The sequence below is a fragment of the Anoplopoma fimbria genome, chromosome 18, assembly GCF_027596085.1.
Source record: "Anoplopoma fimbria isolate UVic2021 breed Golden Eagle Sablefish chromosome 18, Afim_UVic_2022, whole genome shotgun sequence".
NCBI classification, from domain to species: Eukaryota; Metazoa; Chordata; class Actinopteri; order Perciformes; family Anoplopomatidae; genus Anoplopoma; species Anoplopoma fimbria.
This window is the reverse complement of record NC_072466.1, coordinates 6,234,506-6,252,791: the sequence shown is the minus strand read 5'-3', so window position 1 is coordinate 6,252,791 and position 18,286 is coordinate 6,234,506. Positions and strand designations below refer to the sequence as shown.

Below are 18,286 nucleotides of genomic sequence, written 5' to 3'. Positions count from 1 at the left end.
TGTTTTGGACGGTAGATTAGATGAAAATGATAATTTTCAGCCTCAGTCCGTCTATACAACCCTATTAGGCAATTCAAAGGTGCCATGAAGAAAAATATCCTTCATATTACTGTTATTGTCTCTAAGCTTCTTCTTTTTGATATTCAACTAGTAATGTTCATTTCTCAGGTTGTGCCTGGACCTTTTGTGTCGCTGCCACCTGCTGAGAAAGAAACTTGCTCAAAGGGCTTCAAGTGTGTCCTTGAATTCAACAGCAGCAGCTGGAAGCGAAACCTTGAAACACTTTTTTAAAAGACTGAACATCCTTCTGCAAGTAGATTCGTGTTGTAATGTGATTTATTTTTATTGATCCCTGTAGCTGCCTCCACAGAAGTCACAGGTCAGGGTCAGATACAGCATCTCTGGACCTACAGTAGGCTTTCAGCTCTGTGCTGACATGAGGCCTGAACCCTCCACTGTGCAACATGGTCCATAACTTACTACTCCTCACTACTTGCCTCTAACAAAAAGTGTCTTTGAAACCACGTTAGAGTTTTCTCGCTCATCCGTTTCCTCCACGTAAAACGAACTGTACACTCGCACAGTCTGGAGAGCAATTTACAGAACAGGACAGCGTCGTCTTTGACCTTAAATCCAGCGTCTCTTCAGAATCGAGTCTCCGAGCTGCCCCTCTTCAGTGTGCTGCTGTTAAACTCGTCGTGCTCGAAACTCAGATTGTTATGCGACCTCGATATCATCAGCAGCTTCTCCCGCCTGCTGTATTCACGTCTCGCCATCGCAGATGCCGACGCATCCAACAGCCGCTCCCCTTGCTCCTCCCTGTCCTCCAGCCGCGTGTAGCCTTTGCTGCTGCTGCTGCTGTTGCACCGGTTGCCAATGTTACTACGGCTACTGTTGCTACGGTCCAGGCGGGGCCAGCTCGGGTGCTTCCTCTGCTCCGGGTGCACGCTGAGCATGCTCGGCCTGCGCTCCAGGTCCAGAGATTTGGAGTGGCTGCCGAGCATGTGCAGGGAGGAGTTGGAGCCAAAGTCACTCCTTGCTGCTCCCGGGGAGAGCCAGCAGCCTGAGGTAGAGGAGGGAGCAGGGGAGAGGGAGCAGGAGGAGACGGAGGAGCAGTGGGAGGAGGAGGAGGAGGCGGAGTTACTCCGGTGTAAACCAGGCGGCTTGGAGGCCTTGGCAACAGATGCTACAGGAACCACCAGAGACTCCATGGAGCTCAGAGGCTGCGACCTCTCCCCGCCTCTCCTCTCTCCTCCCCTCTCCTCCTCGGTGATCGCCTCCATCTCCGGTTCGTCGATAACACAGTTGTTGAGTTTTATAACAGGCAGAGTGAACGCGGAGATCGAGGAGGAGACGATAGAGCGTGCATGGTGTCCTCCCTTCTCCCCGTCTCCGTCCACCGACCACTGGTGGCGAACCGAGTCGGAGCGACCCAGCCTGAAGGGGTGATCCTTGTAAAGAGGCGCCAGCAGCCCCGCAAAACTACAATCCAGTTTAGCCTGACCTCCATGTCTGCGAAACTCTTCGTCCCCCAACAGCACCTCCTCCTCCTCTGCAGACCCTTCCCCTCCAGCGCCGCCTCCGGCCCGAGAGGAGAACGCCAGGAGGGAGTTGCCGGCCAACCGCGCTGCGTTATCCGCCCCAAAGGCTCGAAGATCCCCAACTTCTCTTGCATAGGTGCTGTCGCGGTTATGTAGCTGCTTTTGCTCCCTCTGCCTGAGGCGATGGATGTCAATGACGGTGGAGTACATGTCTCGCATGTGGATAATCTAGTGAAGAAGATAAATATATTAGTAGTAGTGGCGGAAGTATTTGGATAACATATAATTCTATAGTTTTCAAATTTGCATGCGTTTGGTGGATGTGACCTTGGAATACATGTTCTGCATGGATTACCTGGAAAAGGGGGTGAGGAAGGAGGAGGGGATAAATCAAATCAAGGAAGAGAGAGAGCAGAGAAAATGTGATCAGAGGAAAACTGCGAGGATAGAAAGGGAATGAGGTGTGCAGAAATATGATTTGCATGTTAGTTATGTGGAGATGATGAATATGGATGACTGCACTGTGTATGCCCCTTCATTTTGTAGAGAGTGGAGGAAGAACTGAAATGAGAATACGGAATAGGGGAGGAATATTAAAGACATCTTCTATTGACTCAGGTTTTGTGTTTTTTGAATTGTTAACCGTGTTCGAAATTGTCCTTTGGTAACCTTTTGAAGAACCAATTTCTGCACAAAATCTGTGTTTCAGACCTTTCAAGGCAATATCGGTTCTGTTTATATTTCCCGTTACAGCTTATTGGCTAACATGGAAGAGCCTTTAAGTCCACACACAAGTCTAGTATTTAATTTCACTGGTGCCACTTCTAGTTTCAGCCCTACCTTAGTTTCTCGGTCTCTGTTTTCATGGAGAATGGCGTTAGCACAGATGAAGATGAAGATCCCAATGCCCATGGTGAAGGGCCCGAACATCTTCATCCTCTCAGAGTGAAGATGCTGTTCCAGGAACCGTGACAGAGCGCCGCCCGTCTGCCTGGAGGGCGAACCTACACGCAGAACACATGGAGGGTGTGAGCTACTTGATATAAAGAATTAAAATGTATAAAACAAGGGGCAGCAAGTTAAAATTTTACTTGAACAACCCTTGTTAACTTTTCCGTCCTTCCTTCACTGACCTTGCACATCCTGACCCGTGCTAGAGTTAGCCACGCCCTCGTCCGTGACGGCCATCTCGGCTCCATTTCCTTCACCTGTTACAGATGTTTTAGCTCCTCCAGATGTTGCTGTCTTAGATCCTCTTCCAGCCGACGATCTGGCCGAGGTCGTGCTTTCGCTGTGCGGCCAGTAACCCAGGGTCGCCATGCCGATCCCTACGGCCAAGATGACCAATCCCAGGAAGAGGAAGAACCCGGAGGCGGAGTAGAGGCGCAGCCTACCGCGCACTATCACAACATCGGTGCGTCGTTTTCGCTTTCTAAAATAAAGGATGGAAAGAAAACAGACATGGAGGCATATATTTAGTGACATCATCACAGCCACCATACAAAAAATGTACAGAGATTGCAAAGCATTTACATGGACCGTTACACCTGGCATACATAATATTTCTACACTAAAACCATTTTCGCTTATAAATCACATAGAAATTAAACTGATACTAAGTTTCATGTTGCAAAAACTGGTTCTTTTAATCTTTGTTTTTATTTTGAATTTTTTGAAAGTAAGATTATTACCTTGGAGCAGGTTCTGGGCCGGAGTTTCCCACGCCAGCCGCTGTAGATAAGGTCCGGTTGTGGGAGCGGGCGGAGTCTTGGCGTTTGAGCTTTGCCAAGCCTGTCAGCACACCTGCTGCTGCAGTCATACTTAACCTGCAGATACACATGCAGAATCTAATTAGCAATGAGTCGAACACGTCCTGTGTGCCAGGCATCTGTTGCCTGTATGTTTTTGCAGACCAGCTGATCTTTTTTATGCACACTCAAAATAGATACAACTGAAAAAAACAACTTCAAAGAACCATTTGATAAGAGGCACGGATCCACATGCATTCACACAATGAAAAACATTACCAGCGACCACATTTAAGAACAGGTTTAGGGACGCACATATGTATTTCAGCATAACCAAAGTCTCCCAGATGCTCTGAATACAGTAGGTGTAAGACACTTAATATTCAGAGCACAGCAGTGACTTTTTAAATAGCCGCAGGTGATTTCCCTTAAAAGTGTGTCAGACTTTTCAGCCTCATTTCGAGAAATGCTGTTCACAGTTTAGCAGTGATACAGATGTAGGTACACAAACATGTACACACCAAGTACAATCTCCTCTGTTTACTGGTGATGTTTTTGCAGTTGGTTGTCAGGCCCTCTGGACAACATGGACAGGCGTGTGCATGTGTGTGCATGTGTGTGCATACTGTGCGTAGTCATACATTTAACCCTGCAGAATGTTTGTTTACTGCATTCCTCCTGTGTTTGACAGTGAAACTCAGGAAACAAGATGGTAAGATATATACAAATAGAATGAAAACAGACAGAGCGAGAAACACACATCCTGGCTAGTTTGTATTCATTCTAATTAAAATCCGTCATTTACATATTTTTGTTGGCATTGTTGTCGTTATTTGCGTTGGCGTTGCGGTTATAAAATTAGAAATACAGTGCTGCAATTATGACATAATATTCAAATGAATCATAGTCTCTCTACTCACCAGCTGCTCAGATGTCTATTAATAGTTTTTTTTAAAGGGACGAGGGGTTTTAAAACAAACACAAGCAGCCTTCATTTGTTTTTAAATGCCTGTTAATCTGGGCTCACATGAACATTAGCATTGTCCCGTTAAGCACTAAGAGGATTAAACAGACTCTTATTTGCATGTTGAATAACCAAGGTAGATGGCAATTTTTACGTATTCCTCTTCAGAGCCAATTCTGGCAAAGTTACTTTATTTTGTTGAGTGCCATGTTCGTATTCCTGCTACTACTTGTCACAACAGTGATGCCGAGCAGTTGAGATGTTGGCCACCTGTGAGTGAACATCCGTAAGATTTTTTGAATCAACACCTCAGCTTCAACACCACCTTCACATGGAATTCTACTGGTGTTGAAATGTTAAACCTTTTTATGTCATTCATCAATCACATTTAACATACTGACGCCTGATTTATACTGATGCGACTGTGCTTCTTTACGTTCTGTGCCGGCTGGTGCACCTCTCGCACCGCCAGGCCTAAATAGTATCGGGGCCAATTGCATGTGGCATGTATTTTATTTTTGTCAAATCCTTCGTCAGGCCGTCTTTGATTTATTTGATTGTGAATCAATAGTTTCTTTTAAGTTTTGCCCATCAAAACTCCTCAAATGGAAAAAAAACTTGAGGAGCTTTTGTGCCTAGAATGAATAACATTGTTCTCAGCTCGACATTAACCCACTATATCTTTACATTAATAGTTGTTTACTGCTATACTAAGGCTCTGAATATCATATTTAGCACCTCTATGCCACATTTTTTCATAATACTTTTTAGATCTTGCTTCTTGTTGTCTACGTATTTTAACTGGAAAAAGGGTTTAGTCAGTGAGCGCCTGGATCTTAAGTTAGTAAAGAACAAACTAAGCAAACACATAAACACATATTTTTTATGTGGAACTGCTTTGTCAGTGTTATTACCAGTTTTAAATCACTGGGTCTGTTTGTTTCGAGGAAAGGAGGTGACCTCTGGGGATAATTCAGCTCCCGGTAAAAAAAACTCTCTGAACAATGATCTCTAAAGGAATTCTATCAGGGAGAAGCTGACGACAAAGAAGTCAAAGCTGGTAAAAACATCATCTCCCATGATCCCAAGCTGCGTCATTAAAACAACTCTGTCTTCTGTTGTTGTTTCTGTTGTAAAACCCCTTTTACAACAGAAGGCGGGGCATTTCATATTGTGTGTTTTAAAAGGCAAAAAAAACCCAAGCCTATCAAGGGGTAAGTAGCAAAGTGGTTCTGAGGTATTTATTCAGTCACCAGATTTCTGTGCCGTGTGCACGTTTGTGTGTATGTGTGCACGTCTGCGAATATAAGAAGATAAAACAGATTTAGCATGGGAACGAGAACACACCCATGACCTTCGTCTGTCTATTTTTTTAATTCCTCTCTGCCTCCTCACTTCCACATCTCTTACCGTCTCTCTTTCTTCCTCCAAAGAACACCCTATCTGTAAATCGCCGCCTCTCTTACATTCTCACACTCGGTCTGTGTGCTAATGCGTTCTGGTTGTGAGCCTGAATAATTGTGTCCCTCCTTCATCCACCCCAGATGACCTTCTCATCTGGTTTCTCTCTCTGTTTATCTTTCTCCTCCCACCCTACACCCCCCTTCCGATCTATTTTTAATCTGTCTCTAATTTTAAATTCCTTTAATTCGGTCACTTTTATATTTCTCTCTTCCTTCTTTTTCTTTTCTTCGACAAATCACTAAGCAACAAAATTTGCTTTAAGACTCCAGAAACCAGAAGACAAGCTTTTAGTATTCAAAGTGAGTGTGAATCGCACACGGCACCAGACGTTCTCTCCTCCTACTCCTCTTTTTCTCCTTCTCACATCTTAATGTATTTTTCATGTCAATCATCCTATTGGTAATACTAGTGCTCTGCCACAGATGGTGAATCACACAAGGACAAACACAACCAGCCTCGCTTCTCAGGTTTTTCTCTCTCCCTCTCACTCACTCGCTCACTCTCTCTCTACAAGCACTCTCTCTCTCTCTCTATCGCTATCTCTCTCTCCCTGTCGCTCTCACTCTCTGTCTCTGTCTCTTTTCTCTCTCTCTCTCTCTCCCTGTCTCTCTCGCTCTCCCTGTCTCTCTCTCTGTCTCTCTCTGTCTCTTTTCTCTCTCTCTCTCTCTGTCTCTCTCTCTCTCTCTCTCCCTGTCTCTCTCTCTCTCTACTTGAATCTCTCCTTTTCACTCCTTGGTGTGCGTCGAATGGGAACCCACACAATGTTACAAGAGCAGGGGGAGAGATTTCCTCAGTTTACTGAAAGAGGAGAAAAGGATGGAGGAAAGGGAAGGCAAAAAAAATGAGAGATACGTTGACAGAAATACGGGAAAAGCAAGAGAAGATGTAAAAAAAGGAGAAGGATGTAGAAGCACTTATCTCCATCAGTGCAGTGGGTTTGGTACAACACTGAGTCATGACCGGAAAAATAAAAGCCTGTACAAAAAGCCGAACAGTAAAGAACAGCGGTAGAAAACTATTTTGAGACACACAAGTTGGGGTTGATGGGCAGACAGACAATACAGGCGAGTGCTTTTCTTTCCTGCCAGTGGTGACGGGACAGAGGCTGAAAACAAGCCAAGTGCATCTGTAGTTTTAACAAGACAGCAGGAGTGAGAAAGAGAAGAAAAAACGCCAACCTAACAACCCAAACCAGCAGCCTAATGAGAAACCACTCAGGCTGCGACACAACAAGGCTTTCTGGAGAACGGGTCGGACTTGTGCAGCGACCACAATAAACGAAACGTTAATATTCATTAACCTTGTGCAACATACAACACCCAATCAGGTCTGTGCATTTTGCTGATTCTGTAAGTGAACATTAGCTTTTGCATGCAGAATATCCATAAAGAAACCATTCAGTGAGTTATGTTTGAGTTAGAGAAATTTGCTGTTTTCTGCAACAACATTGCATTTTGTTTAAGTCACATGGTGATCATACACACTGTATGAATATTAATGTTTCCACCTTCTGTCACATACAACTTATAAATAATGCGAAATCCACCGCTCCATTTTTTACCTCACTAACTTAATAAGCAGTTTCCTAAATTAGCGTTTAATCAATTATGAATTAGCCTCCCTGTGATCACCTTTATACAGACTAAACTGCTCCTGATGTTTATCCGTGCATTCTCACAGTAAGGCAAGAAAACTACAGAAATAATTTAGCATTCCTCACCCCTCAGGGAGCAGATTTATTCTGTTACATTTGAACATCTACAGACAATCTTAACACGAGTTTCATATTTAAAACGTGCCTCACAGAGTAGAGATTCCTCCCTCTACATTGCGATGTCACGTGATGTATTGTCCCTATAGCAACTACATGTGCTGCTGCCAGGTGACACGTTTCTATAGCAACGTGCAGGAATGACAGGTATGTCTTAATAACTCTAAATCCTCTTAATCCAAAGGTGCATTTCTCATGTGTCATTTTCATTTATAATTTTATTTTGTGCAAAAATGAGCCTTTGCGTCCCGGCTTACGGTTCAGAATGATTTCACTCTACGTCTTCATCCATTTCACAGATGTGGATTGAGAGGGGGAGGAAAGGAGGAGACAGCAAAGGATGCTGGAGTAGGAAGGAAGAGGGGGGGATGAAATGAGAAGTGTGAGAGATGTGAGAGAAACCGATCACACATCTAACTACGAAGCAAGGAATCTCCGTTTGTCCGTCTGTCTGTTTGTTCCTCGCAAATCTGGAGACCCGCTCATCTGATCTACTTCACAACTTGGCAGGTGTGTTTCGGCAGACACCATGGAGGGCTTTGTCAAAAAATTGGCGCAATTTGCACAATCAACACGTTAAATATTAATAAACTTCGATAAATAAACAAGCACAGAGCTCTCTATGCTCCATCGGGGGCGGAGCTTCAGGGTTCTCCAGTGAAGCTCAGTGGAGTAGAAAGGTTCGTCCTTTAACCACAAGGTTGGCGGTTGGATACCCATCTGTCTGTCCACATGTCAAAGAGACACTGAACTGCTCCCTGTGTGCTCTACCCAGTCGTCTATCCAAACGCTGTGAATGGGTTGAATGCAGAGGTCAGAATTCATGCATGTACCTGTATGTATATATGATGTATACGAAGGTTAAGTCATTGACTGCAGTTATTTTTCTTGCTTGAGGATGGATATAGCCGGCTGCATGAATTCTGGATAACATTACAACCCTCACATCCCTGGAGTCAACAAACACACCATATATAGCCTGCAGGAATACGTTTTTGCCCCATTAACTTATAACTTTAGCGGCAAAATACCTCTACTCATCATGTTCTACATTTAAAATCTACTTTAAACTAATTATAACCGCGGTACTTGTGTCAAAAGCAAGCAATTAATATGCCTATTTGAAAATGAATACCTGCCCTTTCACAGATGTTGCAGCCATCACTGCTGGGCGTGTTTTTTCCCCTGTGAGTGAATTTCCCCGCTGTGAGACTTGATACTAACTCATAACACACCACCACCGGCAAAAAACCTGTTCCATGCTCTATTTTAAAACTACTGTGATTGTTTTTTAAAGCAAGCGACTGCTATGCTTATTTGGAAAATACCTTCGCTGACTGTACTTCACAGATATTTCTTACCAGAAGTAACCCCGAACTAGGTGTGTTTTTCAAGGCCAGATTTAGTGATTTGCGCTTTTTTCCTTTATTTTTCAACCTTTCACTAACCAGGAATGTTGATATTGGCTGTGGTAGAAACGGTACTTAAAATGTTCCTAAAGTACACCTATTAAGTATTATAATGACACTATTATTAACGCAAAGTATAAAAACCTGCATTCAAATGTTAGCTTCAAGTGAAAAAGAGGCATTATCAGCACTATGTACATACATTTACAAAATGTCCCCAAAATGGAGCTTTCAATTATATTATGATGCCGAAATGTTTAATCAATAATAATGCATCGTATTTCTATTGTTATAGTTAATGAGTTAAATCTGAATCTGCGACGTAACCAGTAACATTTCTCTGACAGTTGTAGTACAACAATGATTCCCTTCTTTTTTAAATGCTCTTTGGACTTTGTAATACATTTGGGGAGCTGTTTTGGGCCCTTTTAGTTGGGAGTCCTAGGCCCAGGTTGTCTAACCTTGCCTACTGGTAAAGTCTGCCCTTTTACATGGAGAGTGTTGAAAAGGAATAGGACAGGTGTGATAGAGAGACAAAAAAAGAGCAGAAGTAAGGTTTTAAAGATGCAAGAAATCAGGACCAGAGGAAGACAACCAGAGGGGGGAGGACTAGGAGAGAGAGAGAGAATAGAGGAGATGTTTTGATCTACATGTTACAAACTCCAGACTGTTTTTGACTCCAGAAGCACGCTGAGAAAAGGTTTGTCTCAAATGACTCACCTCGGTCAGTGAACTGTACGCTAACACGTCAGGCGTCAGGCACGAAAGGCTTCTGATATGGACACAGATTGAAGAAAAAGCGGCGGGGATAGATGTAATGAGAGAGGAATGAGATGAAAGATCAAAATAACATAATTATCATCCATTATGTCTCCTATTATAGTTACAATGTGTTTTTGTTTCTGTGTCATGAACTGCTCTGGTGAGGTTAACTGAGGCCAAATTTCTCTCATAAATGTAAAAAAAAACAAAAAACAACGATACGCCAGTGGCTCTATTTTCTTTCTCTTCCTCATCCCTTGAGCTGGATTTAAATGGAGAGACAGACCCCCCTGATGTTAAGGTCACCTTCCATAATATCTTTGAGCTGGGAGTCAAACATGTAAGAGGATGTATCGTGTCTTAAATTGAGTTTTTGGCAAATAGGTAATCTATTTTCTGTTTCTGCTTCAAAGAATTATGTAAATGACCTGCCTTCATAACGATACAAATGCAGTGAACAATATGTGATCTTTTAACAACCTGTTCTTGTTCTTGAAATACTGAAATAAGGATACTGTCGAGCACAGTCATTATAGACAGAGTTCAGTTTGTTGGAATAGATTGTTCATGGATGGATTTCTTTTGATCAGAATTGATTTTGTGTTATTTGTTTGACATTTATTTTCTTATTTAAATAAAATCTCAAAACACACCCAACTTATTCAGTTGGACAGCTTCATGTTAGGTCAAATAAATTGTAGTGTAGCATAGTATAGTATAACATAATACTGTGTTAAGTATTATATAGTATTGTAGAGAACTGTATAATATGGTATAGTACAATATACAGTCCTGTATAGTATGATATAGTACACTATAGTATAATATATAGTGTAAAATAGTATAATACAATGTAGCAAAACAATACAGTGTAATATAGTAAATTATAATAGTATAGTTTAATTATATTATTGTACGGTATAGTATGGTTCAGTACAATCTATAATTTATAGTATATTATAGTATGATAAAGGATAGGATAGTGGAGTCTGTGTTAAAGGATTAAACTGTTTTGCATGATTCAGACCATTAACTACAAATAGTGCTCACTTAATATTACAAATAATTGTACATAATCACTTTACCAAATGGGTGCCGGCCAGAAATGCTGTTACCATAAAAAATCCTCTTAGCTTGTGCCTTCCAAAAAAAAAAAAAAAAATAATGGAAGAAGTTCATGTGATCCCTTTTACAATGTCCGTGTTTGCTTTTTGTGCCTCGCAGGTTTTATCTTTCAGACATAAAAGCTCACAAATGTGATATTTTTGGCAGCAGAGTTGGACGAAATATGTTCCCACAGCTTCCATGAACACACTAACGTAGAGGAGTGTTCACATCTGATCTGCATACACATTACTAGACAATGATAAATCAACAGAATGTTTTGTTTCATCAAGTAGATTTCATTACTGCTGTGAAATTAATCTGAACTAAAACTCAACTACTAAACTAAAAAGAAGGTAGAAAGTCAAATTAAAGCCTGTGTTGTATGCTTTGTAAAATGGTCACCACAAACCACTATGATCCTTCGAAAGTATTTTTTTCCTGCGTCAGCCGAGAGGATGTGACAGAAAAAAAGACATCACAGAGAGACGAGATGATGTCACGCGATACCAGGCTGTGAAATAGATCAGCACACATGGAGAGCCTCGCAGCAGGAGAAGATCTGTTTTGGTTTGGGTTTGTTTTACACTAATTTACTCTGTTGATCCCTGAAGTGTTATTCTCTGTTTGCTTTTCCAGAAAGGCAAGGACATGAACCCTGAACGACTCAACTACCGCGAACACATCTGGAAACGTTGGAGAAACCACCATCTTGAATTTAACCCAGGGATCTGCCCGTGTGTCTCTAGGTGGTAGGTTGATAATATCCTTTTTAGCAGAAGTGCATAACTTACTGTATTATTTAAGACACATCCAGTTGTTGGGTGGTTAGTTAGTTTGTTTTTGTATTTAGTTTTGTTTTGTAAAATCAAGTTTGTTTGAAATAAATCTCTTGACTTCATGTTGTTGTCAACTAAAAATCCCTGCTAACTAGGACTAACTAAAGGTAGCATTACAAATAAAGAAAGGATTTCTATCATACAGTCAGAACTTAAGCACAAGCATATTTGCATTTTATGTTTATTTAACGCAACAGTGTGCAGCTTTAAGAGGGATCAATTGGCATAAATGGAATATAATAAGTATGCTTTCTTTAGTGTATGATCACATGAAAGTAAGAATCCTTATGTTTTTCTTACTTTAGAATGAGTTGTTTATATCTACACACAGAGCCGGCCGCCATGTTTCTACAGTAGCCCAGAATGGTCAACCAAACACAAACTTTAAAACAGGATCATTCGCGTTTACTCTTTTCTCTTTTTGACTCTTTTTGCGTCAGACGCCGTAGTTTTCCTACACGCTTGACACACGGGAGAAGATTCAGTTGGTAGAAATCTACAACCTCATTACTGGATGCTGCCAAATCCTACACACTGAACCTTTAAACCCTAAAATGAACCCCAATCTGCACAGACACACAGGTGTTTTCAGTTACTCTGATTTATTGCGTTGTGTTCCTGAGGACTTTGGCTGATATTTTGGGAGCCATATTTATCTGCTTTTTCTGGCATCAGAAAAATCCCAACTCTCCCAGTCGTTATCACAACTTGTACGTTGACTTTAACACGATTTAACAGAGTAAGAAATTGGTAATTAGATGAACACCTCATTAGCGCTCTTCTAAAGTTGAATGTGGGTGGAACTATGCTGGGAGTTATGAGTTATATAATGTCACCATATAACAACGTAACGTGCAGTGCATGAGCATGGAGAGTCAGGCCTCTAAAATCCCAAAGCAATGACCCCACAAAGGTCCCAGGACTCCAGTTTGGGCCCCACTGCCTCATAATGAGTGTGGGTGACTGACTGATAACGGGACACAGAGTGAGTCATTTTGTTAGAATCGACAGGGGGATCACACACACACACACACACACACACACACACACACACACACACACACACACACACACACACACACACACACACACACAGTTCTGGGAGGAGGTCTAATCAGGCATAAGTGAAAACACCTGTGCAGGGGGCTTTTGTGATAGAGCATGAGAAAATTGCATGCAGCCATCACATTTTCCAGTGTTGGTTCTCAATGTTAAACGTCAGAATTGAGGCCCAGAATCGACTGAAACTAAACAAGATGCCTACATGTTTATGTCCCGCTGAGACCTCAGGGTGAGTGTGATACAGCATCCTGAGTGAAGTCGCTGTCCTTCCTGTAGTTCTTTAAAGAAACCACACTGATATTTGATTTTCTTTGAGGGATGGAAAAAGTGTTTCGTATCCATTTCATTTGGTTCCAAAGATCACTGGGCAGGAAAGAGGCAAAGGAGGACTGTGTTTCAGAGGAAGGAGAATGAGCAAAAGATAAACAGATAGCGAGCGTGTGTTTGTGCATCGCTCTACTCCTACAGACTCCACGGTGAGTCATCTGTCTGGAGAATATGTCACTTTGTGTTTTTCCTGCTGACCTTTCCGGCAGCACATTTTTCTGATGCGAGCACTCGAGTGTCAAATCCCGCACCCTCATCACCATCTTGTTTGTGTTTTTTTTTTTATTTCGTCATTATTTTGATGATACATACTGTTTTTTTTTTTTTTTTTAAATAAGTCTTGCATCCTTCACACTGAATCATTGTCGTGTCATCGCCTCCTGTGATGAATTCAGCTCTACTCAACTGAATTAATATTTGAATTGAATCATCGGATGCTCTTGCCAGGCATGTGTGTGTGTGTGTGTGTGTGTGTGTGTGTGTGTGTGTGTGTGTGTGTGTGTGTGTGTGTGTGTGTGTGTGTGTGTGTGTGTGTGTGTGTGTGTGTGTGTGTGTGTGTGTGTGTAGGTGTGTGTGTTTGTGTGTACTGCCGTGATCCCCCTGTCGATTCTAACAAAATGACTCACTCTGTCTCCCTCACAGTCCCGATTATCAGTCAGTCACCCACACTCATTATGAGGCAGTGGGGCCCAAACTGGAGTCCTGGGACCTTTGTGGGGTCATTGCTTTGGGATTTTAGAGGCCTGACTCTCCACAGCTTTAGAAAATAATTGAATTCCTCTATGCCTCTATTAACATTTAGTTTTCCATAAACAGTTCTTTTTCAATTTGTCCTGGAGAGCTTTCCCAGCGGAGAAATTAGGGCTGAATTGCGTACAATTTTGACTTTGATTATGGATATAAGGGGGAATTATAATTTTAACATAATTAATCTTATTCTCATTAAAACACAAATTAACTTATCCCCAAACCCCATCCCTTGTAAAAACACTGAAGAATCAGGAATAGCTCCTCAACCATGAGACTTATATACATATTTCTGGTCTCCATTGAAAGGTAAGACGCCAAGGATGTAAACTTATTTATATAACCATTCCAGAGTAAATTTAGACGAAATTACAGAAAAAATATAATTGTTATCCTCCCTCCCTCATCACAGAGCTGGCCGCCATGTTTTAACAGTAGCCAATAAAGGACAAAACAAACACTGGCTCTAGAAAGGGCCATTCGCCTTTTTGCTTAGGCCACCGAAGTTCTCCTTCAGGCTTGACACACTGAAGAAGTTTCAGTTGGTTGCAATCTGTTTTTATGCAAAGTGCATTCAGGTGCATTTGAAAAATCTGAATTTCTACTTTCCAGCGATACAGAGTATGATATTGTAGAATGGCAAGAAAATGATTCCAGATCTTTTGAACAAAACTTTGGTGTATATTCATGAAGGTTGAATTTGTATGACCTCATTGTTTAAATACTTCGTTATGCGACATAGTTTGGTCAACCAACAGTTGAGACGCCATGTTTTTTATAATAGTATAACATGCATATCTTCTATAAAAACGCCATATTTCATCGCAATTTTTCTGTAATTTTGCCACAGTGGACACCGATACCGGGTCCGTCAGGTTAAACAGGTGTGATTTTTGTGAGGATTTGTACCAAACAATGTTTTCTTAATTCTGTTGAATATGATGTGTTGGAATGGATATCACCAATCTGATTTAAAATGGTATTTTGACAACATTTCATCCTTAACAAATATAAAACTCCTCCTGTGATTTGAAAATTGCATTATTGGCCACATGAGATTTTGATAATATTTCGATTGATTGTGCAGCCGTAACAAGAATTATGTCTTAAATAGGATAAACCTGCATTTTTTTCCTCAGACTGGGGATTCTAGGATGAACTCTGATTTATTTCTCAGGTGACGGTTTGTGAGCTTCACATTGGGAGTCTTTGGAGTGACAAAGCCCCCGAGGGGGGTATTTAAACAGGATTATCCAGTAGCTGGATATGTGTGAAGGAGGATTAACTGATATGTCGCCTGACTTCTTTATGAGTCTCAAATTAAACTCAGATACATTTCTGCGTAGTGTTTGGCGGCGGAGGATGTCTCACTAGGAGCCATTTGGCTCAATGAGTCACTCTCGTTCTTCAAAGCTTCAGCTCTCAAGGAGACAGTTTCTTCGAATTCACCAACATGTAAATCACACCAAAGACAATAAAACCAGCACCAGGGCCTCGGCTGTTAAAGCCTCGCTCCACAAATCTGGTTTGCTTCAATGTTTGATGTGTGAATTTCCCTCTGCAGAACGATGTATGTGCAGAGTGTTTTCACATTCGTCAGGTTTCTCTTTTATCACCTTAAATCTGAGTGAACGTGTACGTGCAGGATCTTGTGACATCACACATGGAAGCCAATCAGGTTTGAATATGAAAAATACACATGTGATGCTTACACTTGAGGCCTCCATTGCAGAAAGAAAAAACTCCAAGAAAATACTTCACAGTAAAGTAAGAGACATCTTGTGCCTGTCAGTTTCTGCATTGTTCAATGAGGGAGAGGGAGTCGATAAAATTTCAAGAATTTCGACAAAGCATTTTTCTAACCAGAGTATTTTATACGTCGTTATACGTCTATATATCTTTTATTTAACCAGAAAAGTGAGGTTTAGATACATTATTACTATTCTGCCAGGAAGTCCAGATCAAGATGGGCAGAAGGTAAACAGTTTATTGTACGATTAGAAACGGTGACAGATAATATTATAGACAAAAACAGGACTCAAGATGTTGAAATAATACGCAACGTTGTTCTGTAATAGCAGAGTCTAAATATTTTTAAACATGTAAAAATATAGATGTTGTGGAAAGACACTGTGAGGCTTTAATGATGACCTTTGACCCGCTTTGAAGGCATGAATATGGACACCATGCCTTGTTAGGCAACTAAGCAGTAAATTACAATAAAGACATAGCATGCTGGCATAGAGAGGTATTTATCTCCACCCTGGCATAATGAACAGATCACAGTATTCCCAGTATTTCAATAAATCCACAAACACACATAAGCATATATTATGCTGGACTAATTAAAATCATATTAAAGATTAAAACACAATCAATTGTGGAAGGAAGGCAGCTAATAGACTACCAGACTGCCTGGAGCTCACGCTAAACTTCACTTGTTCATCAAATATTGGATGGAAATTAAAAAAAGATCAGACTGTAGAGCTGTCAACTCCGGATTGTTTCAGAGTTGGAGAAGTCAAACTCAGTTCTTACCTTTGCAAAGAGCCGAGTGTTTCACTGCCACTGTGCCTTCAGGCATGGAGGGGGGTTAGGCTGTAACCTGGGGGGAAGTAGAAAGACATCCTCAGCTCCGGAAGGCTACTTCCACTGAGATGCCATGCTCGGAGGAAACACAGATGCAGGGAGGCGGTGCAGGGCTGCCACGGTCCGATCCGAAGTGTCTGCGTTGTGTTGGAGACTTTTATGGAGCTCGGAACACGTTTTCCTCCATATGGAGACGGACCGTGAGCTCTGGACAATGAGGACGACCCTGGAAAAAAAATCCTTTAAAAATCACTCCACCTATTTTAAAGTCGTGAACACTCTGGAAGAAAGAAAAAAAAGGAAGAAAGAAAAAATGAAATTCCCCTGCGTGGAAAAACTACAAAACCCTCTGATGTGAAGTCGCTCCTGTCCGCGTAAAAACTAGATATCCGCGTCCAGGAACTTGATTTCACGTCAAAGGAGAGACTTAAAACACACAAGTCTTTTTTAGGAAAACCTCAGCAGCAAGTTGTTGCGCTTTTAGAATAACGTTTTTCAGAGTAAACCGCAGAGGAGAGCGTGTTTTCTTGTATTCCGGAGAGAGACGCGGCTGCTCCATCCAATTCATCCAAAGAGCTTGTGGGAATGTGAGGGGCTTTCACCGAGGCTCTCTCTCTCTCTCTCTCTCTCTCTCTCTCTGTGTGTGTGTGTGTGTGAGAGTGAGAGTGAGAGAGGGAGGGAGAAAGATGGGGTGAATGGTTTGCATGGTTTAAGCGTGTGTGGGTTTATGGAGGGAAACAAGGCACTGTGCCACGCTTTGTGCAGGGGATGACTGGTTTTGAGGGGAACCAGACAGAGGGAGAAGCCTTGGTGATGCTCAGACCACATGGATCAGCTTGTGATTTCAACATGTGGATGCAGCAAGATTTGGGAATTCAGTATCAATATGCAAAGCTCAGGAAATACAACAACAATCCTGCAGAGAGACACATGCAACTTGTGAAAGAGCTGCTGGAAGTGTCTGACAGCTGCTGTGTTGGCAGGAGTGACTCCCTTTGTGTGCTTGGGAGATATACATGAAATGCACAAAGGTTAAGGGTTATTGGCACACAGAGCCTTGGGGTTTTTTATTCAACTATTTCAGCCTTTCTGTCTCAGGAGGGCATTAAAAAAACAAAAACGTTGCAGATGTTGGCATGTGTGTCATTTCCTGTGTTTACATGCTGGAGTTGATTTAATGAAATACAGCAGCTGAGGCGAGGTGAGGAGAATGTAACACAGACGTTTTTGAGCAATGAGCTATACATTAAGTGTGTGCGTGTGTGTGTGAGAGAGAGAGAGAGAGAGAGAGACACACACACACACACACACACACACACACACACACACACACACACACACAGAAAGACCATTATTTGTTCAGATGGCTGGCAAGAAATATAACACCAGGAGTGGCACAGCTGAACATTTACAGGCACATTTTGTACGTCACTGGTACTCCGTGTTGGCCCCTCAACCTTAATCCTGACCATGACGCCTCTGACCCCTAACCCCAACCTTAACTCTATGTATAACACACTCTATGCACCACACACACTAAAAACCAACCCTTATGGGGTCCGAAAGCATCCCCCCCCCCCCCATCTTTTGCTCGAGACTCGAGACTCCTGGAGCCTCTAATATTACACAAACCGTCTCCAACACATTGAAGAGACAGCGCGTTGAGATTTATGTTGGAGTCGTAGTCCTGCTGCAGTGGTCAGTCGGTTGCTGTATTTACATTCCATAATAGATCGAAATGAAAACACGCTGCACAGAGAAACAGAACGGGAGGAGAGGGTGTGGGAGAAAAAAGGAGAGGGGGGGAAAAAACAAAGCCTTACATTGTTGACTGCTGCATTTGATTGTTTATAAGCCCAGTTGGGATTATGGGATTTAGAAGAAATGTGTGGACTTTTTGGGGTATATACTTATTGTAAGCAGCTGTGGACAGGAGTCTAGAAAATTTAAAGGAAAATG

The 18,286-nt window shown here is 41.9% G+C and overlaps 1 protein-coding gene across 1 annotated transcript; it reads right to left on the bottom strand.

Annotated features, from left to right (window-relative positions):
- Positions 1 to 212: 212 nt before the first annotated feature.
- tmem200a (transmembrane protein 200A) lies at positions 213 to 16,529 on the bottom strand. The gene is made up of 5 exons (XM_054618864.1): positions 16,277 to 16,529; positions 3,233 to 3,367; positions 2,675 to 2,973; positions 2,382 to 2,545; positions 213 to 1,769 (listed from the first exon to the last, which is right to left on the bottom strand). Exons 2-5 carry the CDS (start codon positions 3,358 to 3,360, stop codon positions 645 to 647), a joined length of 1,716 nt encoding a protein of 571 aa, XP_054474839.1. The 5' UTR covers positions 3,361 to 3,367; positions 16,277 to 16,529; the 3' UTR covers positions 213 to 644.
- Positions 16,530 to 18,286: the final 1,757 nt, after the last annotated feature.

Coding starts and splice junctions, on each gene's coding strand:
- tmem200a (XM_054618864.1), bottom strand. CDS start 3,360: ATGACTGCAGCAGCAGGTGTGCTGACAGGCTTGGCAAAGCTCAAACGC. Junction 2,546..2,674: donor CACGGGTCAGGATGTGCAAG/GTCAGTGAAGGA, acceptor TTCTGCGTGTAG/GTTCGCCCTCCAGGCAGACG. Junction 1,770..2,381: donor ACAGAGACCGAGAAACTAAG/GTAGGGCTGAAA, acceptor CTTCTTCACTAG/ATTATCCACATGCGAGACAT.